We start from the raw sequence: 25,882 nt of genomic DNA on the forward strand, positions 1-25,882 counted from the left end.
AGATTGTCTTCTCTGCAACACTTCATCTTTAATGCTGAGCACCTTCATCCCAAGAAAACCAAATGTAAGAGTACATTCCAGTTATTCCAGTCATTTGTCATAACTCTGCCCCATAGTTGTGCCAGACAGCAGAATAAATAAGTAATATGCATCTGTCACAAGAAGAGGTACAAACAAACACTAGCATGTTCTGGAAGTCATCATAAAAAAAAAGTGCTCAAATCTGACAATACATAAAAAAGTTCCTGGAGGGAACTGACAGCCCCAAAGCCCACATATTACTCGAGCAATTGCCTGCTACAACAGAGGTGGTAAAGCTTCTCTAGCTTGCAAGGGAATTGAGGGTCCCTTACACTGAACTACAAAGAGAACCAGAAAATATGAGGTGTGAAAAGAATCATTTTATTAATCTTCACAAAAAACAGTTCTCTGACAGTCTTTCAAGGACATTAATCTGACCACTGAAAACAGAAACATGCAGTACTGAGCAGCTGGAAGAAAAGTATTTTGTTTGCCCAAACTACAAAAACAAAAAAAAATATCTAAACCTGCCCATTTCTCAGCCACACCATGTCACGTTGGTTTAGTTTTTTACCCCTAGTCACCATCAGCTGGCAGTGCAAAACTGCTTTTTCGATGGCCACTGTCATTTTTCCATTGTTCCCTGAGGTCCAGATACACATCTATTTTTGGAGGAACAGTCCTCCAAGAATTTAAGGTCTTTGCAAAGGGCAGCCGGTGATATGCTGTACTCTTCTCATCCAAGAGCTTTGTTCAAGCAACAAAGCATTTAACTCCCTCTTGCCTCACAAGTGCAGCTGTCTGTTGAAGAATCCCTGAATCTAAATAAAAAATGGAAGGGGAAGAGAACATCATTAAATCAAAAGGTAACTAATATATTCTGTGCCTTTATTATGACAATATATTTCCTACGTTGGTTTTTTCAGCTAATTTAATGTCCTCTAAAGGCTACTCAAAAGATTTATATGATAGTGAGAACAGGGAAAGACCAGATTTAACATCACAGCTTTTAAATACAAAGATTTATCACACAAAGATTTATCATAGTTTTAAATGATTGGTTGATCTGATAAGACAGCATTCAAAGCTGCAATTGAAAGCTATTGGAAATATTCATTATACAACCCATAACAATAATGGTAAGACTTGTGAAAGTTATTGGTGTTGCCAGCATAGCACATAAAAGTCAAGAAAATGTCTAAGATAGATACATTTATTTCATGTATAAAACTTTTGGCATTTGTTAGGGATTTACTAGGAATCCAATGTTTTGTTTTAGCTATCTTGAAAAATGTCATTCAAGCAGGTGTTAACAACTACTAACATGGAAATTATTAAAACAAAAGCAAACTGCAGAAGACCTGAAACTGTCACCTCCCTTTATCTCTCTTTCAGATCGTCAGTTTGGAAGGTCTGGCTTTCATCCCGCCTTTCCTCATAGCCTTGTACAAGGTTATGTTCAAACTGGGGAAATTAGAAATCACCTCTAAGTCAAACAGTGCCTGAAATCTGCCCACAAATTGGTTCTCTTTGTCCAACCTAAATTTCATGGCCCACAGAATTACAGTGTCATTCTTGCACAAGTGATCAAAAGTCAAGAGGAGTTCATCCAGGAAGGGATGGTTGTAAACTACATCAGCAGCCATAATGTAGTCAAAGTGACAGGAAGACCTAGGAAAGTTTTTTTCCAGATCAATTCCCCAAGACAATTCCTTAACACGAGGCTTGTGCTTGCACTTCAGCTTTGTATTTTGGAGAACGTTGTACTGAAGGTTTCCCAGCAGTTCTGGCAAATCAGTGGCAGTCACAAGTGCACCTGTGACAGCAAGAAAACAAACAATCTTTGAATATACTTCAAGACTTGAGTAAAAGCCCATTCACAACAGCCAATGCACAAGGACCTGATTTTACTAGATAGCTCTAATTGAGGGAAAACAGAACAACATAAATGCTCCAAATAACTCTTACCCCTTGTGCTTAAAATAAATATTTGGTTCCAAGTGGTTCTAATCTACAGATTGACATCTAAATGCAGCTAGGGACGGGTGGGAAGAAATCAGATGTTTACTGCATCTTGATATCACATTGGTTAAAAGTACAGTGAGCAACTAGGAATTGAAGAATACCAGTTACTGACTCCAAGAAGTCAGCATGAGGATTAAGTGTTGTGTCAGATTCTTTCCTGTTTGCATAGGAAAAAGCTTTCTTAGACTATAGAAAGCTAAAACTCTGTTAAAATGCAGAAGTCTCCAATCTGGATTATTCTTGAGGAAGAATAGGCTACCATGAGAGAAAACACAACAGTGTCTGTAGCAGAAGAAAATCAAGTTGCTCATCAGTTGCTGAAAGAAAATGAGGAACACAAAGGGAAAGAAAGTGACCTGGCAACCAAGAGCTCTTTGATCATACCTACATCTGCCTTCGCCTGGTTTCCATTAATATCCTGTGAGGCCACTAGTTTCTTATTTTGGTACCTTTTTTAACATTCTTAATGACAACATCATCTACTGGGACGTCATTTATTGCATCAATGTTCTCACAGCTTTACAGAAAAATAAAAAAACAGAACAGGTTTTCAAACAAGACTTTTGGAATTTCCTTTTTCTTGCTCTTCAAAGCTTTCAAACAATAGTCTTTTAGAAGAACTGAGCAACTTTCTTTGTCCTCTAGCATTCATCTGAGAGATGGGCCCAAGAGCATAAGAGCAATGGCATGTACTCACCCAGTAAACTGGCTACTATGGAGACCAACCCAGTTCCAGCTCCAATTTCAATCACATTTTTGTCAACCAAATTGTATTGTTTAGAATTAGTTTCCAAAAAATAACACAAAACAAGAGCCTGTAGGGGAGGGAACCCATGAACATACTGAACAAATAAATAAATAAAAAATAAATAAAAACAAATTTAAAAATCCCTTCATTAAATGTGCATTGTAATTGAAAAACATGCAAAAAATTCTTTCCTCTTAAAAATTCATGTCTGTTCAAATGAGCAATATTCATTCAAGTGTCGTCCCTGTAGGATCACAGTTCACTATAAGCTCTATAGGCTGGCAAAGTAAATGCCACAACAAGCCTCAATATAGACTTGTAAAGCGTCACAGCCAGAAGGAACAACTGCAATTATCTAATCTGTCACGGTGCATAACATGAGCTATGAAATTCCAGTCAGCAATTCCTGCTTATTACTGAACTTACTTCTGGTTGAGTTAAAATGTGTCCTTCACAAAGACATATTGATATAAGGTCTGCTTGTGAGAGAAAATCCACAACAACCCTTGTTAAACTCTTCCAATAGTTAATTATTTCTAACAATAATTAATTACCATAATGATTCAAAATGGACCAATAGATTAACCCTTTTTCTTCCAGCTCAGTTTGTTAAGCGTAGCAAACAAAGTCACGAAGAGCCCTCTACAACAGATTCCTTATATATATATATATATATATATATATATATATATATGTATCTCCTTATATAAACTGTAATTAAGAAGCTTCTTCAGTTTTTCTGCCCTGTCTCATACTGACCAGTGAGTTTTAGTCCACTGTTGAAATAGAAATTGCTAATTTTATTTCCCTGGCAAAGATAGTTTCCAGCTTGTCTTCCACATTTTTTCCCCAGACTTTGATAATTCTATAGTCTCCATTGAAAAATACATATAATGGTCACCACATCTTCTAGCAATACAGATGACCGTTTGGAAAGACAAATAGTGCCTTAGTCTGGTGCAACAAAATTATGTTCTTAGTTTTGCTTTTAATCAATTAAAAAGTAGAAGGAAAGGAGCAGGAGAATTTTTGACCCAATGTTAACATGCTAGAAATTCAAACAAAGTTTTTGTTTTCTACCTCTTAAATCAGAGCAAAAGGAATAGAGTCTTTTATGCAAACACATGTATATCTTGCAATCAACAAAGCTTTGATATAGAAGTAAGTCTGTGAGCACCAGGACTAATTAAAACCAGGTTCCTAAAGATGGTGCCTGATGTTTGACTGACATTTAAAAACACATTATAATAAGATTTCCTGTTAGTTCCATATATCCCTATAATTTCTTCCCTCATTGTTTTGCCATATTCTGTTGTAGAAACTGGATGGCAGAATCAAAATTTCTGTAGGTTAAATTAGAGAAACTTTGAAATCTGACTTTCTTTCCATTAAACATACGGAAACTTTAAGGAAAATAAAGTTTCTACCCTCTCGATAAATTTTACTGGTATTTTCAGAAAAGTTTGAATACTGCTGGACGAAACGGGAAGGGAGAACATGAAGAGACATAGACAGAAAGGTTGCCTTCCTTCCACAGCAAAACTGGCTAAATCCTCCCAGGAAAAATAAATAAATAAATAAATAAATAAAGCTTGTCAGTAGAGTCCATGATTTTGTGAAAATAATTGGCTGTCAGCCAACCTTTCTTTGAAGACATGCACTGAGGCCACTAAGAGATATAGCAGAAATTACTTGTCCAGGTCTGCTAAGACAAGTAAAATTGTTTTGAGTTCAAAACAGCAGAGTATGCTAACTCAGCTGAACTAGGGCTGTACTTCTTAAAAATAGTATAATCCCAGGTGGTTGATACCACTGGGACAGAAATGAAGCCTCCTGGGTTTTAGTCCTCTCCAGCTTATGTGGGGCCCTGGAGGTGATTCTGTTGCAGGGATGTTCTTTGAATGTATGAAGCGTCAATGGTGCATTGTGGCACCTCAGTGGACCACAGTGGTTTCTTTATTTCTGAATTATTTCAGAACAGTCAGCTGCATTGCACAGATTCAAAACCTTGAAGAAGGTTCTTTGTATGGTGGGCAGGTTGATGATTCTTATATCAAGAGCCAACGACAAGGGTTGTCTCCCACTAGATTTCTGGTTGCTTAAGAAACCAGAAGCTCAAGCTGAAGTTTTTCCCACTTCTGCATGTTTACAAGGTAAATTTGTTTCTCACATGAGTAGGTTGAGTAGCTTCTATGAGTGCTAATACTTTGTGAGCTCATATCACAGCTGTTTCTGCAACCTGGTTCTGCCTGCTATACAGCCATCTGTATTTCTAAAATGTACAGAAATATGATCACCATAAGACTGCCATATTTCCTTCAAAATATGCTTGGTCAATAGGATCAAAAGTTACTGGTAGGTGCGGAGGGGCCAAGGGATCAAACATCTTGTGTGATAGGGTCACAAACGAGTTACCATTTGAGCTTTGAGAATCAAGAAGCAATATGAAGCCAGGCTAAATTCATGTTTGGGATTTACAGAACAGAGACAGAGAAACACAGAATGTTTACCTTGGGTATGACATACAACAAAACATATTTATCATGCAAAAGAAATTAGAAGTGCTAGAAGACTCCAAAACTGAAATATAATAATACTGCATAAAATTGAAATATAATAATACTGCATAAATATTTTACCGATGGCCAGACGACTGCCCCATAGCAATCAGTGGCTTCTGTAATTCTTATCTCATGGCCAGCAAAGTGAAAGCCTTCCCAGGCCTTATAAGTTATAAAAGCAGGAAAAAAACGTCTTCTCATGATTTCTGCAACTATCTGTTCATCTTCTTTTTCCCCTGGAAGCAAAAGTATAAAAGGTCAAACAAGCTGAGTGGACTGATAATGAAACTACAAATTTATATTGAAAAGCTGATTTGGAAGCAAGAAGATTAATTACATCTATGAATAAAAATACATTTCACCATTAATAGTTAGCTTGACTCATGGGAAATCTCCTGAATTCTAACTGAGGTTTTCAGTTCATGACTAAATAATTTCTTTCCTGTTTTGCTGAAGAAGCCAAGTTCATAAAAACGAAAGAAGGGGAATGTTACCATATATTTCTTTCCATTTCATCAATCTAAAGGAAATTTCTTCACTTCTTTTTCCCTTCAAGAACAGCTGCCATAGTATAGACATTCATGGTCTTACGTGCCTGGATTTTTTTATTATTTTCCATATCCTTTTACTGTTCACTTTCCCCACATTACAGTTCCTTTTGAGAGTAAACAAAAGGAGCCACATTATCATTTATAAGTCTGTCACAAAACTTGTGAAACAGATCCTAGCAACCCAAATTATGACAGACAGGAGTGAAAGCACTAGTGTTGTCAGGAAAGCTTATCCACCCACCCCAACAGAGCCCTGTCAGAGGGATTCTTTCCAGTTGGCTTGATATCCTGAATGCCATCCCTGTTGCTAAGCAAAGGATATTTATGATAGCTAACATAATCCGGATAACTCTTCTAACAAGAGAGGATTCATTATTTTTTAACTGAATACCAAGCCAGCTTCAGTTTTTGCCACCATCACACAAAGATGAACTACAATATTACCCAAAAAAAAAAAAAAAATATATATATATATATATATATATATATATATATATATATATATATATAATGTAAATTAAGCTGCCCAGAGCACTTTCTTAGCAAAGTCTAGAATCATTCCAAGTTTTCACAGGAAATTTACTTTCACAGCCAACTATGACCTCTTGGCAAATTCACTAAAGCAAAACATGTTTACAAGCTATACCTCCTGGAGAGTGAGCTAGAGATTTAGATAACTGGGTTACCATCTTGTCCAAAGTAGAGTTTCTGTATCAAGCCTGCAGTTACAATCAAAATCACAGATATCAAGATCAGTATCTGCACAGAAACTGCAGGCCCAATGACTGTTAAAGATTAAAACATTTATATTTTCATCATCATAATACACATTGTTCTACGGAAGATTCTTCACATTTTTCCCCCTTCAAGTCACTGCAGTCACAGGACATGATGACCTCAAGTGTTGACATTCAGTCTGCCATATGCCTCAGTGTTTTTATTGCCATAACCTATTGACAAAGTCTCTCTCCCTTCCTTGTGACAGAAGGAACAAAAGAAGGGGTGAACAAAGAAAGTTATGATACCCAACAAAAACACATCAGGAACATGTTCAAGCTTATAAGCCAATGCTACTTGTAACTCAACTTGCTCTGAGCATCAGAGGAAGCTAGAGAATAGTGTCAAACAAGGATGAAAAGGCAAAAATGGTCATGTTTAATCTTAGTATGTTGATGTTAAGACATAATTTGAAATTTAAAAAAAACAAACAAACAAAAACCAAACCAAAAAAGAACACGCACAAACAAACAAAAACTAACCAAACCACGTTGCTCAAAGAATTTATGGGGTGGTGGAACCCTAATCATGGGACAGAGCAAAATTAAAAAGAGCATAATGCATATACTACTGAAAAAAAATATAAACAGTATGATTTCATAAAGGTAATTGAAACTACATTTTAGACATTAGAAAATAAGTAGCATGTGGCAAAGCCATTACATCTTCTGCAAGTCTCAAATGTTGAGAGAAAACACATGCATCATTGTGCCTGCTAACAGGGAACTCTGCACAAACATGAGTTAAGTGTCAGGGAAATGCTACTCTGGGGCAAAATTAATCTTTTCTTATGAAAGAATTAATATAAAGCTGTCTTATTACACAGATCATAAGTGTACTTAATTAATCATCTCGTTTCCAGGCATACCATATATTGCCTGCTTTTAATATTCTCCAATTGCTTAGAGCAGTGATCTTGTTCTGTGATCACTACTAGCAGTGGAAGTAAAAAGCTATTCCTTCTATTACTTCCCAATTACAACTATTTTTCTTGATTCTTCCTCCCTTGACATCTGTTTTGGATTCAATTTTGCTGAGAAGCCATAACTTATTAAGTCTTAACATATAAAGTTTCTGCCAGAAGATCTATAAAACTTTAGCCGTATTACAGCTACCCCTCTAGTGATCAATAAACATTTCCCACCTATTCCCTACATTATCAGCAATATTTCTACTTAAGCCTTGCAGAGCACCTACACTAACAGAGTTTTCAGACCACTACTCCCTACCCGAGCTAAACTGTCCACATCCCTGAAAGAAGAATACAAAATCTGCTGATTAAAAACACCACTTGAATCTTTGTCAATCTTACCCCTTTGGTAATCGCCCAAGTGGGTCATCTGGAGAAGTTCACATAATTTTTATGTATTTTTGTCTTCCCCTTAGGAAGATATTACTATTGTGGAGAATCAGAAAGAGTATTTGTTTCATCAGAGACATCGTATGCTAGACAGGCTTCAAAATTCTAATGAGAAATTTTATCAGGACCAGGATGCTAATGATTCTAATGAAAAGTGCTGACAAAAATAAGGAGTACATACTTTTAAACAGACCTGCTTACTTACCTACAAGTTTCCATACTGCAAAAGGCACTCTCATTTTCCACTTTATATCTTTCAGAATAACTGAGCTCTTTGTGGGACTGCACAAAAGGAAAGAAGTTATTTTTTCTGTAACTGCCTGCAGAGCAGTCAGAACAGAAAAATAACAAAGTAGTGGGAAATCTTTCAAGCAACAAGAAAATTGTTAGCAGAGTAAGGAAAATCTGAGTGAGATTAAGTCTTTTAACATCTGCAAACGTTACATTACTGATACTTTGGTCAAACTAGTTTCTTGATAATAGATGTAAAAAGCTGATAGGAAGTTACTCTCTTGGGAGTGTTTATCCCTCTGTTAGTCCATATTCTCTTGTTCATGAAGAAAAATTGTTGAAATTATGACTCAATGAATGGATTTTAATGATTTTAATGACATTTTAAGAAAGCAAGATCTGATTCATCAGTAGAATAGGGTCAGACAAGAAAAGAGGTGACCTGACTGACCTGGCTTTCAATTCTTCTAAGAATGGAAGCACATAATGGTTCTCATCCCCCTCTACTCTGCCCTGGTAAGGCCACATCTGGACAACTGTGTCCAGTTCTCAGTCCCCATTTAAGAAGGATGAGGAATTTCTGGAGGCAGTCCAGTGGCGAGCTACAAAGATGATTAGGCGGCCTAGAGTATCTTTCCTATGAAGGCAGATTGAGAGAGCTGGGGCTGTTCAGCCCAGAGAAGAGAAGGCTGAGAGGGGCTCTCGTCAATGTTTATAAATATCTCAAGGGTGAATGTCAAGAGGATGGGACCAGACTCCTTTCAGTCGTGCCCAACGATAGGATGAGGGGCAATGGGCACAGGCTGAAGCACAAGAGGTTCCATCTGAATATGAGGAGAAACTTCTTTACTTTGAGGGTGTCACAGCACTGGAACAGGCTGCCCAGAGAGGTTGTGGAGTCTCCTTCTCTGGAGACATTCAAAACCCACCTGGACACATTACTGTGCGATCTGCTCTGGGTGAACCTGCTTTAGCAGGTGGGTTGGACTAGATGATCTCCAGAGGTCCCTTCCAACCCCAACCATTCTGTGATTTCCAGCAATACTACTCGATCACCCATACTAAACTGTAAGAACTTGAAAGTCTGCTAGAACTGGTTTTGTTCCTCCCTTTCTCATTTGCCTGGGTTTGAACTGGTAGGTTCACTCACTCCTCTTCCATGATTTGGAGAGGCATGGAGGTGGTATGTACATAGAACGAATTTCCTCAGTCTATTCATCGCTTTGCATGAGCAGGTATACATAGAAACCACTGGAATTTCAGGTGCTAGAACTTTATTTATATTAAGATGAGATAGTCTTATCCTGTTCAGGTAACATATAGAAACTGAAGTAATTTTTGTTAGTGAAATAGACAGCTCATCTTTGGCCTTGAACTTGGGTTCACAAAGTTCTCATCTATAGATGCCCCAAGTAGTTCTTGGAATAGAATTTGTGTGTCTTTAAGTGTCTTAAAACTTTCTGCCTACTATATTAATTTCTTACAGCATTCTTTGAAATATTTCAGGTATTGTTTTTCATAAAAGTCTAATATCTTTGGAGCATGTTCTTTGAAACTCCTTGATTTTAAGTTAATATCAGGGCTGAGGGAGAAAAGTCGTATACTGCTGACACATCTTGCACTATATCAACCACATAATTAAGAAAACACCACAAACATCATTCTCAAAGACAAAGCAATCATCATTATTACAACTGAAATGAGAATATAGTTTTCCAAAGAGACATACTATATCACATGGAAGACCGGAGTTGTGAAGTCAGTGACAGATTAGTTAGAGAAATGCATGTCAAGCTGCAAAACCTTGTGTAGGGAACCAGAGAATTTTGCTGACACGTTCAAATGTCAAATGAAAAGTTTTCTATTAGAACAAAACCTAAAGAAACAAAAGCAGGTGAGTTCTGCTGAGACAGAGTTGGAAAAGTCCTTAAGTGGTGAAGGGAAAGCGAGAGAAAGACCAGGTCAGAATGGAACAAGTTTCAAACTGCAGCATCTTTTCCTTTAACAATGAAGCAAATCACACCTTAGGCTAGCTTTATCTGCACACTTTTTGCTTGAAATGAGTAGAAATTGTACCTCTGTTTGGAAATGTGCTACATGATCAGCTGTTCCCTTTACACCAATTGTCCCATAAAAGCATGCTTGGGAATATACAGCTCCATTGGGAGACAGTAACCTTAAAATTCAGTTGTGTATCTTCCATCAATTGATAGCATATATTAAATCTCTTACTGCATAACTAATGATACTGCCTACAGTAGTGCATTCTCCACTGAATAAAAAGGGAACAGAGACAGGCACTGTTAAACAGCACTTCAAATGCAGGAAAAGCAGTAAAGACAAGGGTGCTGAATAAAAATAATATTAAAAAAGAAATAGATTCCACTGTCTAGATACCTGAATGAAAACGCGGCTAAAAATGATCCTTCCACATAAAAGCTGTGAAGAATATACTAACAGTCAATATCTCCATTTTAAGACTCATTCACACAGAGAAACAAAACATCCTCCAAGTACTTTGTGCTAACGGATTAGGACAGCATTAATTTTGAAATAATAGTTTCATATGATGATTCATCAAAGTAACCTACAAGGGGAAAAGTACAGATTAGTCTCAAGTGCTGGCCTGACCTTACTTAATCTCTTGAGGTCAAATTGTGTCACAGCTCAAGGTGACAAGGAAATAAAACACAGCTGTCTTCTGCATCTCTCCTGCTTTGATGGATCTTCTCCAACTGGCAAAAAGAATGAAATTCAAGCCTTCAGCATGAACTTGACCTGACAAAGTTCAACCCTACAGCAGCATATTCTCCCTTCTTCAAAGCAGTGTACTCTCACCTGTAGAGTTTACATTTTAAATATACCATTTAGACTTGTACTTAAAAATATTTTAAGCACCATGTATTAACAGCTGTGATGATGTACATGGTTCCTCTAAGACTTCTCAGCGATTTCCTCTGAGTTTGATGAACATAGGAGGACTACCTCTGCTGATATTACTGATTAAGTAATGCACAAAAGTTCCAAGAATTCATAATAGTCAGTACTCTTCAGACATGCCCACTTTGGACACATGGAAATGGAGTCATCCAGAGTGAAAATTCAAGACATATTTTATATATATAACATATACATAATAGATATAATGTACATTCCACATATATAGTTATGTATTTATCTCAATGTCAGGAAGACACCCATAGAAAGATCAGAAAGGAATCTGCTCTAGATGCCCTTGCTTTAGCAGGTGGGTTGGACTAGATGACCTCCAAGGAGAGGTCACTTCCAACCCCAGCCACTCTGTGATTTTGTGGAATAGATCTGCTCCTAGCTCTGTACCTGTAAGAGATGACTGGAGAAGAGTTTAAATACTGCGCTGATGGAAAATCTCAAAAGGTAGCCTTGTGAATCAATCTGGGTATTTTCAATGGTTCAGAAGATCTTTACCTCAAATCTACATTAGGTCACATTTCTAAGGGACTCTGAAGTCTCATAATTTTTTTATGAGCTACTGACATCTCAGGATCAGAGCCCTGGTCTTGCAAGCATTACAGATAGCTCCATGGAAACATAAACAATCCTGAATCACAGACTAGTCACCAAATTCCAGGTCAAATCACTGTAGTATCTTTATTTCATTCCACCTATTTCTATTTCATTCTGTTCCATTACAGCTTAAGGATCCTTAAAGGACAGGGTTAGGAGGGAAATCTAATCATGCCCTTGACTTTCCAGAAGTCAGATGTAACCTACACCTTTCTAAGAATATAAAGCAAAGCTCTGTTCCAGTACTTATCTAAACTACACTCTTAATTTTTCCTTACTTCACCCCTACCTACAAAAAGGGAAACTATCATGTAACTCACTGTAGGCATTCCAGTACATTCATTACAAGCTCAACCTGCTCAACCAATGGCAATGATGGGGTATATTATATTGATTAACCTGAGATACGACATCAAGGTTATATAATGCTTGAAACCTTATACTTTGAAATGCAGAAATACAGAACTGCCACCCAAGGGCAGCCTCTTCTCCGCCAAGAGACAAGATGCAATTAGCTCAGAGACAAGAACAGGAGAGGGGTGTATGCTCACAGTATTCAGTCTATGTATTTACCAGGCTTAAGAGGGGCATTTTCAATTTGAAATTCACACCACTGATATCCCAGCCCCATCCAAGTGACAGGTCATCCAAAACCATTAGAAGGATGAAAATAGAACTACCACAGTCAGATTATCTCGTAAACACACACTGAATTCAAATAGGTCAGGTACTTCCCTTGTTACTTTGTCATGGTTCTCTGGCATTGAAAACATCTTCAGGTGTAGCCTCAGCAGCTATTTCATCTCTAAATGTAACTAAATTATTTCCATTTGACTACAAAAGCAAGCTGTGTTCTTAAATTAGATGGTCTAATATACATTAGAAAAGACTGACAGCCGGTTTCCTGATGGGTAGGAAGGATCTGGATGAGTAATTTAGAAACTGTAAGCCACTGACTAGTGTAATCTTTCATATCTCTTACCTTGCCTGGTCAAGAGGGCTTTATGCCATTCAAAGCTCTTATTTCCCTGTAATGACATTCCAGACCATGCCAAGTACCACAGCCAGCATAACAGAAGGGACTCAACAAAACACCTGTTAATTTTCCCCTACCAATAATTCTGGATTTCTAAGATATTTCTTTGAGGAAAGGACCTGAAAGCAACCTAACACCACCAATCCATGCAAACATACCAACTTTCTCATGTGGCAGTTGAGAAATATTTTATTTATTGTTGAAATGCAGCTACCGCAAAGTGAAAAGACGTGAAAACAGAAAAGCTAGCCACATGGCTGAGAGGGAAGAATATGTTACAGACTTCTCTAAAGACTTAATACATGCTTTGATTGTTTGAGTGTTGCCTCCAACTTCTGCTGTATCCATAAACAAGCTTCCATTTGAGTTCAGTAATGCCTTCAGCAAAAGCAGGTCTGCTTGTTGTGGAGGGCAGAAAAGGAACAAATACATGTTTATTTGGATTTGTACAACTGAGATGTAGTGTAGTATTTGAATTCTGCCACTTTCAAACAAAAGAGCTCAGAGATAAGTTACTATAAGATAGCCAAGATGTAAATGCAGAGAAGAGGTATTTTTAGACTATTCTGATTTTCTATGAAGGTGAAGTTTAGCTCTAGTCACTGCTTAACTGGATTATACTCAAGTTTTATTCCACACTACCTCTCTTAGTCTTTTTTTGTTGTTGTTTGAAGACAGCTTGTTGCCTAAAAGGAGTAGAATTTGAGTTCTGATATTTCAGGTCAAACCTGCAGTGAAGAAAAGGACATATAGGTAACTAATGGTGTGACTTCCATGAGTTGGGGGCAGGAGTGGAGTTTAATAGTTTCGAGAGAAGAGTTAACAGAAGAAGTTGTTTGGTAGGTTTTTGTTGTTTGAGGGATTTTTGGTTGGTTGGTTTGGGGTTTTTTGTTTGCTTGTTTTTGTTTTGTTTTTAAGATAGAAGCATCATTCACAGCTAAGAGAATTTTTTAAATAAAAAAAAAAAAAAGAGGAAGATGAAATAAGAGAATGCAGATGGTGGGAAGATATAGCAGAAGTGTCATTTATATATAGTATAAATAGGCTAATTTTTTAACCAACACAATTAATATAGAAGTCCACTATATAAAGAACGGTTCAGCAATTTACATGCTCAGAAAATGGAGGAACTGGGTGCTGGATCTTCCTCAGAAGGATTGAAATTCACAACTCACCTGAAGGGCAAGTTCCAGGTGCCCTACAGAACCAAGTGCTTCCATCCATCACTACCAGAGGTGGGCCATCAGGAAACCAGGACTGCAAGAATCATGACACAAGGACAACAAGCAAAGAAAAGCCCACCTCTCAACTGGGTACTCAAGTCTGAAGAGGCAGGCATGGGCTCCACACTCTGGTTCCAGGACTTTTTTTCACTTTTTTATATAAAAGTCTTTGAAGTTAATGGAAAAGTGTCAGTGAGGAAAGGAGTGAAAAAGATAAGTGTCTCTAGAAGTAACCCAGAAAATCAGAATGAGACACTAAGTCACTCCCTCTTCCCAGCTGAATATCTGAACTTCTAAGTTACAGGATTAGGCTGCTTCTCACTTGCCTCCATTCCAACTGTGTCCCATTTAGGGCACCTTTCTGGACTTCACTCAGACACTTGAAATGATGGCAGGAATTGCCACCAATTAGGACATCTGTCAGGCAGGGTGAGCAGAAGGAGTGTGTCCCTTCTAAAATGTCGGGAGATATGCGAAGGTTACCAGGTCAGCATTTTCTCAGATATTTATGGATTAAAAACTGAGCCCTGGCCAAGTGAAGTGAGACGATGGAGTCTCAAGGACAAGTATGCCTTGCAAACTTGTTCTCCTCCTTTTGTCTCAGAGGTAAAATTATTCTGGGGTAAATTTAAATAGTATAACTGTGGTAAAGTAATTAGTATCCCAAGAAATGAAGATGGGAGTAGCAGAATTTGATCTCAGAAAAGTTTAGCCAAGGATAGTTAAAGCTAATGATGAAGAGAAATCATGAAAGGAAAGAAACATCTAACAATGCACGTGGGATGAAGAACTTATTGGATAATAACACCAGAGCAAAGATCAGACCAGATAAGGACCTACCTGTAAGCTGAGAGACAGTAGTAATGGGAATTATGAACAAGAATAAGGAGTTTTAACCTGTACAACTTGCGACAAGCCAATTAAGAAGGAAAGGGAAAAGGCACCACATATAAAGAGCTCAGACTGGAACTTGCAGAGAAACTGAACTATAATAAGAACCCTGAGAAACAGAGATTGAGATGGGGTAGGTGAAGTTAATGAAATGGGAATAGGGAAGGCAGTAGAGGAAAAGGATGAGAACAAGGAAGGCACAGGCTCAGAGTGATCGAGCAGGTAAGTCTCCATGCAGCAGGTTCAGCACTATTCACCTCCAGAACCTGTTGCGGAATTGTAATACGCCAAAGCCTGGTGTCAGATTAAACTGTGAAGTTATGCCATTTCCCATTCATGTCCCCTCAATCCTCTTAAACTAGTGTTTCTAGACATGGAAGAGAACCACCTGCTATTGCTTTCAAAACAGTTACTTTGTCAGCTAAGTGAAATATTCCTGCATTTGATCTTAAGATTCTTCTCTACCAGCTAATTTTGCATACATCAAAATAATGTCCCAGAACTCAATTTATTTTCATAATCCAAAAGCTAAAGAAACTACATGCAGACTCACTCCTCCTCACCCTGAATCCTGCACAAAGACAGTATCAATGTTAGAGAGCCAAGCTTGCAGAAGCATTAAAATGCCTGTGCAACTTCACCTTGGTCCTCATGTACTACAGGTTACATAATGGCAGTGATCAATGTTTCAGTCTTTAGTAGTTCTATGTTTAATGTTTATATTTCTAGATATTTCTTTGCTCAACAATCACGTTTCATTGCGTAGGATCAACTTGAGCTCTTTGTTCAAGGTAGAATCACACAACAGGGAAGGGAATTGCATTAAAGAAAATTTCCCAACCAAGGCACTTGGACAGTGCTTTGTGGAATAGCAATCTCAACCAATCCCTATCCGTCATCTTCTTGTGCAATATCAGTTTTCCAGACATGGTCATCAGTTTAGGGTACTTAAAAGTATTTGAAATCAAAATAACAAACATAAACCACATTTGTTTCTATAAGCAAATAATTAGTTTTAGTATTGCAGTCATGCCCAAAGCTCCACCTTGCCTTTCTGAACAGACAGCAAAGCAAAATCAGATGAAATCAGAAGCCCAAAAGCCTGGCTCTACATGGGCCAAGACTCAGCTGAGAATTTAAATAAAAATATTCTGGAGAAAACAAAACAAAACCAAAAAGCAAACAAACAAAACCAAAAAACAACCCACAAACCAAAAAAAAACCCAACACCATCTTCTTTTGCATTCAGATGTAGAATGTAACTAGACCCCATCCCAAAACACCATATGCACTTGACCTAAAACTCTGTCTATCTCTAAAAAGGAGTTTGCTCCTGATGCTTTAGGATCTGCTCCTCTGCTCTGGTGAGACCCCACCTGGAGTCCTGTGTCCAGCTCTGGAGCCCTCAGTACAGGAAAGACATGGACCTGTTGGAGAGGGGCCAGAGGAGGCCACCAAGATGATCAGAGGGGCTGGAACAGCTCTGCTGTGAGGACAGGCTGAGAGAGTTGGGGTTGTTCAGCCTGGAGAAGAGAAGGCTCCAGGGAGACGTCATTGCAGTCTTTCAGTGCTTAAAAGGGGTCCGTAAGAAAGATGGGGACAGACTTTTTAGCAGGGCCTGTTGTGACAGGTTTTAAACTAAAGGAGGGGAGATTCAGGCTTGACATGAGGAAGAAGTTTTTTACAATGAGAGTGGTGAAACACTGTTCCAGGTTGCCCAGAGAGGTGGTAGATGCCCCATCCCTGGAGACATTCCAGGCCAGGCTGGACGGGGCTCTGAGCAACCTGATCTAGTTGAAGATGTCCCTGCTTATTGCACTAGGTGACGTCGAAGGTCCCTTCCAACCCAAACTATTCTATGATTCTATGAACTAGAAAGATACACAGCCATAAACTCGCTTAAGAGAAAAAGCTTCCAGCAGCCCCTGAAGTTATTTGAAAATTAGGTTTGAGGCTCTCCAGACAGAAGTCAATCTTGTAATAACCAATTCTCCCTAATTGATTTCCTGAAAACAGACATCTCCTGAATAGCTTGATCAAAGTCACAGCTTCATTCCCTGGAACCAGTCACAGGCAAGATGCCAGGCACTGGTAGGAAACTGCTGGGACCAGAGTCTGCTGGCACAGCATATACTGACTGCATGGCTGGAATACCATAACAGCGCTATCTGTTGCATTTTCTGTACAAATCCCATAAACAAAATTCTTCAGAAAAATTAATGAGAAGATTGCTTGTTGTCAGCAAGACACTTCGTTCCTTATACTTAACAATACTTCTAAGTGCAACAAGAAAATATACTGAAATAAGAAATATTTTACCTTCTGGTCTTTCCAATTTTCTTATAAGTTCATTTTGTAGATGATTATGTTGTGAAGATGTCAAATCCATATTGTGCCACAAAACCTCGGACAGAGAAATACAAGCCTGTCTGAATAAAATGATTTTGTTTCTTTTTCCTTCACAAAAAGATTATAATTACTTTTACATGTATTATGCTGTAACTTACTTCTGTTGGTAATAAAGACATGTAGATATAAATGTCAATACTCAAAGCATAAAAGAACCAATTCAACTGTTCTACTCTCAAAGAGGTGAAAAAGCGAGTAGATTTAAAAAAAAAAAAAGAAAAAAAAAAAAGCAGCTCTGATAAACGTTTCAATCTATTTTATGAAATATTAAAATTAGAATCAATTCAAATCAGGGTCAGTAGGCTTACTGATTATAAAAGGAAAGGTAGCAACAAATGTCTGAAAGAAGAAAAATTGCACAAAAAGGATCTAATCTTGATTGGCTTGGAAGGGAAGGAAATGATCTATTAGTAAAAGTTGTAGGTGAGAATAAGTAGGAAGTAGGATCTATAGACATCATGCAGAACAGAATGTGTATGTGCCTATATAATCAGGCACAGAACATGCAGAATTTGGAGAAAAAAGTAATGGGAAAAGTATGACAGAGGACAACACAATTTTCAACTATCTGCAGAAAAGCAGACAGACAACCAATAGTCTCCAACTCTTGATATTTTACAATTAGAAAAATACAGAGTTCATAGAAAAAAAAATCAGTGCTCTGATAATTTTTAAAACATTTGTACTTTTTATGGAAATTTGACTAATTTTTGCAGGAGTGGTTATAGGCAACAAACAGTTAATCTACTGAGGGCTAAAAACCCAATAGGGATGCAAGTAAATAAGGTAGTGGGTAAAGAAGTATCTATTTAAAAAAAAAAAAAAAAAATCAAATTAAAACTGCTGAATATCAAGAAAACTTCCTCAAAGTGCAAAGCCTTGGGCAGGTTTTCCTCTCAAGGCTTCAGGTGAAAGAGGACAGTGCAGAAAAGCCCTGTCTTGTTGAGACAAGATGCACCCTACACTCTCCTGAGTTCCCCCTACAAAAGGCACATGGGTGTGATGTTTAACCTCATCACCACAGTGCCAGCAGTCACTAACCTGCTGGAAGGTGGAAAATAACTTAGGGGGCTTCTACATATCACTGTAACTTGTAGAACAAAAAATACTGCTCTTAGGTTTATGCCTATGTGTAAGCTTAGCAATAGCAATACCTTCACATGGGGAACAGAAGAGAGATTCAGTGGGATTCAAAGTCTTCATATGAATCTTCGGAATAATAAGTAGCATTAGAAACTACTGGGACATTAAGCAGTAAGTGTTATACACATCCATCAGCTTGTCATCTACCTCAGAAGTATAAAAAAGACAAATTTCCTTCCCATTAGAAGATAAAATGAACGGGTTAATAATCAGTCCCTTTGCATTCTGAAAGACAAGCAACGTTGCACTATAAAATCACCCTAAAAGGAAAAAAACTTAGTATTCTGTGGTCTCCCACATTATTTTCCCTGTAAAATTAGCCTTTGAAGTACACTGAACCACACAACAACCTTTCTGACTTTAGCACACTAATTCAGGAGTACTGCAAGCAACTAAACAGCACAGAAAAAGCTCAGATGCTGAGTTATGCTGTTTAAAGTAAATAATACAAAGTAATTTTGAGTCAAAGACAAGAGAGAAGTGAAATACCATTGGCATCTATGTTTCACTGACATTACCTGAATGTGTTGCAGCTTTCCAAAGACGGCGGGCGAAGAGAAAAGTCCTTATTTGCCTGGTGGTTTCCCTCACAGGCAGACGCCTGCTCTGAAACCAACATCCCCACACCAGCAGCGCTAATAAATCCCGACAGCTGCAGCACCGGCACAAAGCGGGCACCGCACCCCCCGCCCTGACGTCAGGCGGCGGATTTTGTAACAGCCACGGGCACCCACGCAAGGGAGCGCCAACCTACGAAGTGACTGAGTTTGGTGGATTTTTTTAACAATAATTAGATGGTGGCACTGGATTAGTAACCACTCACTGTTACTAAAAAGTAAACAAAGAGCCAATAGTCATTGTTCAGAGTGAAAGGGGTCTTCCAATTTGCAAAGGGGCAGGGGCGTGGGTGTGACAGGAACCTATAAATGCACAATGAAATGCAGAACTGTAAGGAGGAACACGCCCCCCCCAAATCCTAGCCCACTTTACAGCCAAATATTGAGGAGTCAGCTGTCAACATGCATAATTACACATGTACCACTCCTCTTCTGCATGTATGGAGGTGTGCATTTGCTCAACAGATCGCAACCACTTAGTGCCACAGGAACAAACACAGGTATATCTTTAAGACTCCTCTTATTTAGACCATAATCAATTCAGCACAGGAACTGTCTCTTACCTTACACAATTTTTAGCAAAATTATACTCCAACCTCAACAGGGGTTTGTGGGTGCAATTGAAAAACAGTAAGTTATTGAACAAGAATACTAAATAAGCCCTACAGAGAACTGAAGGTCTCTGTGCTTTACCATTCTTGGCAGAATAAATTAATAGGATCTCTACTACATTTAGAAACTATCAAACACATCACCGAGACCCAAGCTACACTTTTAAAGCAAAATTCAGTAATACTAATAATTGATTTAGAAAACACTGCTGTAAACTGGCTGACCAGGCTGAGAATTTGCTTAAAATACTATAATCTTTTATAAAAGTCATATCCCAGTAAACACTGTGCATGAAGAATTAGACTCTCTGCAGCTGTAAGGGCCAAATTCTACCCAGTTCACCTCAGTCCTTTTAGGGGAGGCTAATGTTTCATACAAAATTTAATTGTACAGATTCAGACTTTCAGACAATGTAACAATGAGATATGAGGTAGAAATATTAAATAAGGCAAAAGGAGCAAGGAGGTCTAAAAGGTAACGTAAGAGCACAAGTACAACTGTGAGCATTCAGTGCTTTTCCCTCTTAATCTACAGGAGCTACAAGTAAATTCTACAACCGTTCAGAGAGACAGGCGAGGTGGGGAGGAATTCTGAGCTTAATACAGTGTTTCTCTCACAAATTAATCCAGTGTTAAGTGCTGCCTCTGAAAATCACTTTTGCAGACAAATTCTGTCTTTGGACATGCTCATGTAACTCCGCATCTAGAAACTTGACATCTACATTTCAAACATAAGCAATTACTGCACTTCAGATTCTATAAGGACTTACTGTACTGTGTGATTTTCCATGAGAATTTACAAGGGTTTACATCGTCTCATGAATCCTTCAATAAGCAACATTACTTTAAGCACACAACTTGTGAGTCAGGAACAATGAATAGGGAATAAGGAAAACAACACTAATTCAACTGATTTTCCTTCTCTCAATAGCTAGAAATAATCCAAGTAGTTTTCAAAATTTCGTGTAAGTTTGAAGTTAAGGGAGCAACAGCTTGCACATGATTTTAGCAGCTTTCTCGCCTCAGTTAGAATGCAAATGAGTGGACATGACGTTTGGGCTCAATTTTAAAATCTCAAAACAGAAAACTTCAAAGTCTAATCTACGTCTGCATGAGTAAATGTGCTGCTTTTTTATTGTTTAAATCCCTCCTATTTAAGTTCTGAACAAAAAATGCATGACACATAGGGATAATTTATTATTTTTAATCAAAAATTCATCAGAATATTTACAAAGCTTAAGTCATAAAAACACAGTCTTTTTAAAGATTTTTTTTTCTTTAAGACTTTTTCTTTTTTATTGCTCTTTTACTCCGTGTTCTCTTTTTTCTGCCCTCAAACACGGGTTTGGCAGTCACCATGACTACATTACCCAGTTCATCCTCGTCACTTGAGCTACTACATCCCTTTTTCTCTTTATGGTCCGCTGTCCCAACTGTAGAGACATTTTTCCTCCTTTTGCTTTTGCCTAAATCTCTGCTTTCTGATTCCTCTACTGAGGAGTCAATAGAACTTTCTGAAAGATGCAGATTCCCAATAAAACCACCTTCATATAAATGTACTTTTCCAGAATCTGAATGTTTTCTTCTTCTCTTTCCACCTTGGACTTCTGTTGCCAGCGCTTGATGATGTGCACAGCCTGCAGTACTTTTCCCTTTCCTTTCCTCATCCTGTTTAAGTTCAATCTCCATAGCAGCAGCAGCCTCCTGAATTTCATCGGCTTCTTCTTTTTCCTTTCTCTTCAGACAAGTCACAGCTCTGCGTAGCCTTTGACTTTTAATAGCTTGTCTTTCATGCTGTTCTAGTCTGAAGAATGAATCAATTCGAAGCTGAGTCTACCAAAAATAAAACAGAAAAACACCTCTGGATGCCTTGTGATGGGAACTCAGTTGTTATCTCAGCTATAACTTAAAGCATCCCAAAATAGAGCAGGACAAGGGACCAATAAAATTAATACTCATGCAAATAGATGTGAACAATAAGATGTATTATTATAGTAATACCTATACTTTATTATAAATTATGTAACAAGAACCTTTACAGAAACTAAATAACAAACCAACTCCAGTGAAATTTTATAAACATTGTGGCACTAATGATCAGACATATGTTGCTATTTTCAACCCTGAAACAGTGATGTCTGTAGTGCTCTTAAATATGTCCTTCAAACACATCCTTAGCTTCAAGCTGTTAAAACAACAGAATGTTTACTAAGCAAATGTTGTAAGTGCACTTGACATTTGCATATGCCAGTGCAACAAAATTCAGTCAATTTTACTCTAGTTCATGGTAACACATGCTGCTACAGTATCAAGATTGGAGAGGAGAGCTAGTACTAGTTACACACAATGGGTCTGTGTTACCCAGCCACAGCTAGGCTTGCTGTATAGATTAAGCTAGTCATCTATATTCTCCATAAAATTGTCTAAGAGAGACAGATGCTTCCAAAAGATGTTCCAGTCAAAGTATACTGACTTAGCTACAGGTTTTGGTACCTTTCACTCCTTTGAGCGATGGAGAGAACCTAGAAGACTGGTTTAGACTACGTATCTATCTTGCTTATAACAGAAGAAGAAAAGAATCTGACCTTAGGTGATCAGTTTTACAACTGACTTTCACACTATCACAGAATGCACCACTATTCACTTTAAAGTTTTATAAAGTTGACAGCACATTTATTTGGAAATCAGAGTAATATTATTCATGGACACTTAACCAACAGTGCAGTTTGCACTCCTTCTCTAAAGATACACATGGCACCCAGTGGGCAGTCTCACTCCACCAAAATCTTAAGGACATTTTTATAAATCATTTCCAGAGACAGCACAGTGCCTTTTAAAAGTACTAAAGGTGTTTGAGGTACCTGTAGTTTCAGCTACATCCAGAACAAACAGCATCCTAGACTGGAGACAGGTGCTTGATAGACAACAAAATTTGCAACCAACAATTGAAATTATGTAGAGAGCCTCACAGAACACCCAAATCACATGGAAATGAAGTGTAAAGAGGCAAGTTTAATGACTTCAAAAATATATAAATGTTACAATTAAAAAATCGTGACCAAATCCCAGTTTCTGAGAAATGTATTTTAAATGCTTCTTACAGTTTTCCAGTTACCCTTAAACTATACATAGTTTTACATGCTTTACCTGCTGCAGGTTCAGCTGTTTTATCACAGGCAAAAGGATTTCATCTACCTTTGTCTTAGTCCAGCCAAAGTGATCCTGACAGAATGTGCAGAAAGTCAAGGAACTTTACAAAATGGCTATTACTACTAGTATTTTGTAAACACATAAATGAAAATTCCTCAAAAAATGTCTGGAGGAAAGTCACTCTACTTCAAAGTTTTTTCTACTACAAAACCAGAGAAAACACTCTTTTATTACAGCTGACTTACATGGGTGGTTCCAATATTACACTATGTATCTTAATCACACTGTTACATCTCATGGTGTGAATTTTGGGGTTGTCATATGTCAAGACAGGAGTCGGACTCGATTATCCTTGTGGGTCCCTTCCAACTCAGGACATTCTATGATTCTATGATCTTTATTAGTTATAGAACTTCTCTAATATCATAATTTCGAAAAGCATGTCTCAGTGAACACAGAACTCATTCTGGCTATACAGTACTGCCATAAGGCAAAATAGCTATAAATAAACCTTATTTTTATACTTGCACACATCAGAAGTTTTATTTACCATTTAAAAAACTATTTGCTCTGCATGCATTGCCATCTACTTTTTAATAATCCACGGCAGCTCAAGCTGCAGCAGATGCAAGAGACAGACATAATTGCAAGAAATGAAGTGAATGACTAGGGACAAAGCGCAGACTGAACCATCATTTCTGACTAGGTTTTGAAACTCATTTGTGAAAGACAGCAAATGTACATCAGAAGTGTGCAAAGAATCCCACTATAAGTCTAGAAATAGACACAGCACAGTTACAGAAGTGTAACATCACAACAAACTAGTCGGTCCAGCTATGAGACTCTTTTCACAGGCCAAGTAAAGTAGCTCTATAGTATCACAGTATCACAGTATGTTTGGGATTGGAAGGGACCTCAAAAGATCATCTAGTCCAATCCCCCTGCTGGAGCAGGAACACCTAGGTGAGGTCGCACAGGAACAGGTCCAGGCGGGTTTTGAATGTCTCCAGAGAAGGAGACTCCACAACCTCCCTGGGCAACCTGTTCCAGTGCTCTGTCACCCTTACTGAGAAGAATTTTCTTCTCAAATTTAAGTGGAACCTCTTGTGTTCCAGCTTGATCCCATTACCCCTTGTCCTATCATTGTTTGCCAATGTAAAAGGATATTCTCTGATCTGCTCTACATCAGGCTTCCCCCAGGTGAATGAACCCCTTGACTCATCCACCACAGGCTTCAGGTATGCTTCTGCCACTGCTGGATTTGGGAAACCTGAAGAAAGCTGCAGCTCCCGCAACTTCTTCTTGACTTTGGTGTCATGTGGATTAGGTCTCAATTTCTTATTCTTCTGAGCCTCATTCCACCACTCACTGGGGAAAAAAAAAAAAAAAAAAAAAAAAGGAAAGTATTTATTTGCCTACATAAAATACAATTTGGACTATCAAGAGCCACCATGCTAATTTCAGTAGCCTTGATTAGTCTCCCTACTTCAGTTACTGCATGAGATGAGGTGGGAAATTTCAAATAAAAATGGCCAAAGGGACATGTAATCTGAAAACAAAAAAGACAAAACACATAGAGTAAATGCAGCCATTGTAAGCCACAGTAGCAAACATCACCTGGATTCCTCATAGGCTGCCAGAAGCCCTACATTCAGAAGGCCCTGAATTCAGCCTCACTTGGGAAGGATGTTCCATATAAAATGATCATTTTTGAGATTTTTTGGTTAAAATCAAAACAAAAACAAGGCTTCTAACCATCCTCGCCGTTGCTAATACAACTGGCTTGGCCCTCTTCAAATTTTGTTCTTCCCCACAGCCTACCTGTCTGTCTCTTTCCAGGTCATCCATTCCTCACTCATCAAGTCATCAAGTCTTTTTCTCTACAAGCAAGCTACAGCACCTTCTCACAAATTCAGGGACAAACAACCTCCACTCCACTAGGGATCCAGCTCTGCAATGAACTCAGAGGCCGTTGCACAGTTCTATAGCTGTTCTATCGTCTTCATTAGTCTCACTGTAATTGTTGTATCAACATGTCACCTTATTTACCTGCCATTTCAAATAATGATATAATGGAGTCAGATATTTAACAGTTAACGTAGTCTCATTAATAACGGTAATTTGTTTTGTTGTGTGCTTAAGCCACAGAAAAGTATATTCACTAATATTCATGTTATAGAGAGACAAAAAAGCAAAATACAATGAAGCATACGCAAATTTTAAGAGAGGTTCCAGTCCATGCCCAGGAAATTCATTTAAAATCTCCATCGCTGTTACAAAACCAACATTTGGGATGCCCTCAGTGTAGTCACTTCCAAGCAAGTATGCCAAATTAATTAGCTTGCTTCGATCCAACCCTGTAAAAGAAAGTGCATAAACCAAATAAAACCAGGGGATTCAGCATCTGTTCTCTTACAAATTAAAAAAGAATATATTATCTGAAAGGAAAAACAAAAACCAACAAACAAACACAACAAAAGGAACACAAAGGTATTAACTCTGCAAAATTACATTTAATTCAACATCAGAATTTGCTAAATTATATTTTGGAGCAGTGTCGATACGCTGCAGCTAGCTCAAGCATCAGAAGCACCAGTAGCTGTGCTAAACTATGCTAAATTGGCAAATACATCTTGCCTAAATAAAATGTTACAATATAAAGACCATTGGGAAATTCCGGGTTTTAAAGAGCTAAGAGATTATTTTACATATGTTTCTCCACTTACTGTCCTGTTTTCATCTAATTCTGAGCTGAATTTAGTAACTCCTGAATCAAAAATAAAAGCATTCAAGTCCTCAGTTTTGAATTCCAAGCCATAATATCAACATCTCTGCATCTTAAAAGCATTCCCAAACTGGAAGCCTTTTGCTCTGTGCTACTTCAGTTATTAAGTTGACTTAAAGAGCCTGTGAAACAGCCAGAAAGAAGGAAGAACGCAGCTGACCACTTCTAATTGGTACACTATGAGATCCGAGTCAACC

At 38.0% G+C, this 25,882-nt stretch overlaps 2 protein-coding genes across 13 annotated transcripts in view; both read right to left on the reverse strand.

The window, feature by feature from the left end:
* Positions 1 to 313: 313 nt before the first annotated feature.
* Positions 314 to 19,157, reverse strand: LOC309440021 (protein-lysine methyltransferase METTL21E-like). 6 transcript variants are annotated; one of them, XM_082053312.1, is made up of 6 exons: positions 19,041 to 19,129; positions 18,534 to 18,665; positions 17,290 to 17,374; positions 5,434 to 5,591; positions 2,744 to 2,861; positions 314 to 1,837 (listed from the first exon to the last, which is right to left on the reverse strand). In XM_082053312.1, the coding sequence occupies exons 3-6, from the start codon at positions 17,357 to 17,359 to the stop codon at positions 1,413 to 1,415; spliced, it is 771 nt and encodes a 256-aa protein (XP_081909438.1). In that variant the 5' UTR covers positions 17,360 to 17,374; positions 18,534 to 18,665; positions 19,041 to 19,129; the 3' UTR covers positions 314 to 1,412. The 6 variants fall into 6 exon arrangements, with proteins under 6 accessions (XP_081909438.1, XP_081909439.1, XP_081909434.1 ...); XM_082053313.1 differs by having other exon boundaries at positions 18,534 to 18,588; positions 19,041 to 19,099; XM_082053308.1 differs by lacking the exon at positions 18,534 to 18,665 and having other exon boundaries at positions 19,041 to 19,157.
* A 1,781-nt stretch (positions 19,158 to 20,938) lies between these two features.
* Positions 20,939 to 25,882, reverse strand: part of LOC309450685 (DNA excision repair protein ERCC-5-like) — a gene marked incomplete at its 3' end in the record, with an annotated part of 33,307 nt that continues 28,363 nt past the window's right edge. For 6 of the 7 annotated variants that reach the window (XM_082073717.1, XM_082073719.1, XM_082073714.1 and 3 more), the window contains 4 exons: positions 25,113 to 25,257; positions 24,066 to 24,268; positions 22,898 to 22,980; positions 20,939 to 21,583 (listed from right to left, as the gene is read on the reverse strand). In XM_082073717.1, coding sequence (XP_081929843.1) covers positions 21,029 to 21,583; positions 22,898 to 22,980; positions 24,066 to 24,268; positions 25,113 to 25,257 — 986 coding nt within the window. The remainder of the gene's footprint in view (positions 21,584 to 22,897; positions 22,981 to 24,065; positions 24,269 to 25,112; positions 25,258 to 25,882) is intronic. The other variant, XM_082073720.1, reaches the window with a different exon arrangement.

This window comes from Streptopelia decaocto (genome assembly GCF_964273445.1).
Source record: "Streptopelia decaocto genome assembly, chromosome: 1".
NCBI lineage: Eukaryota > Metazoa > Chordata > Aves > Columbiformes > Columbidae > Streptopelia > Streptopelia decaocto.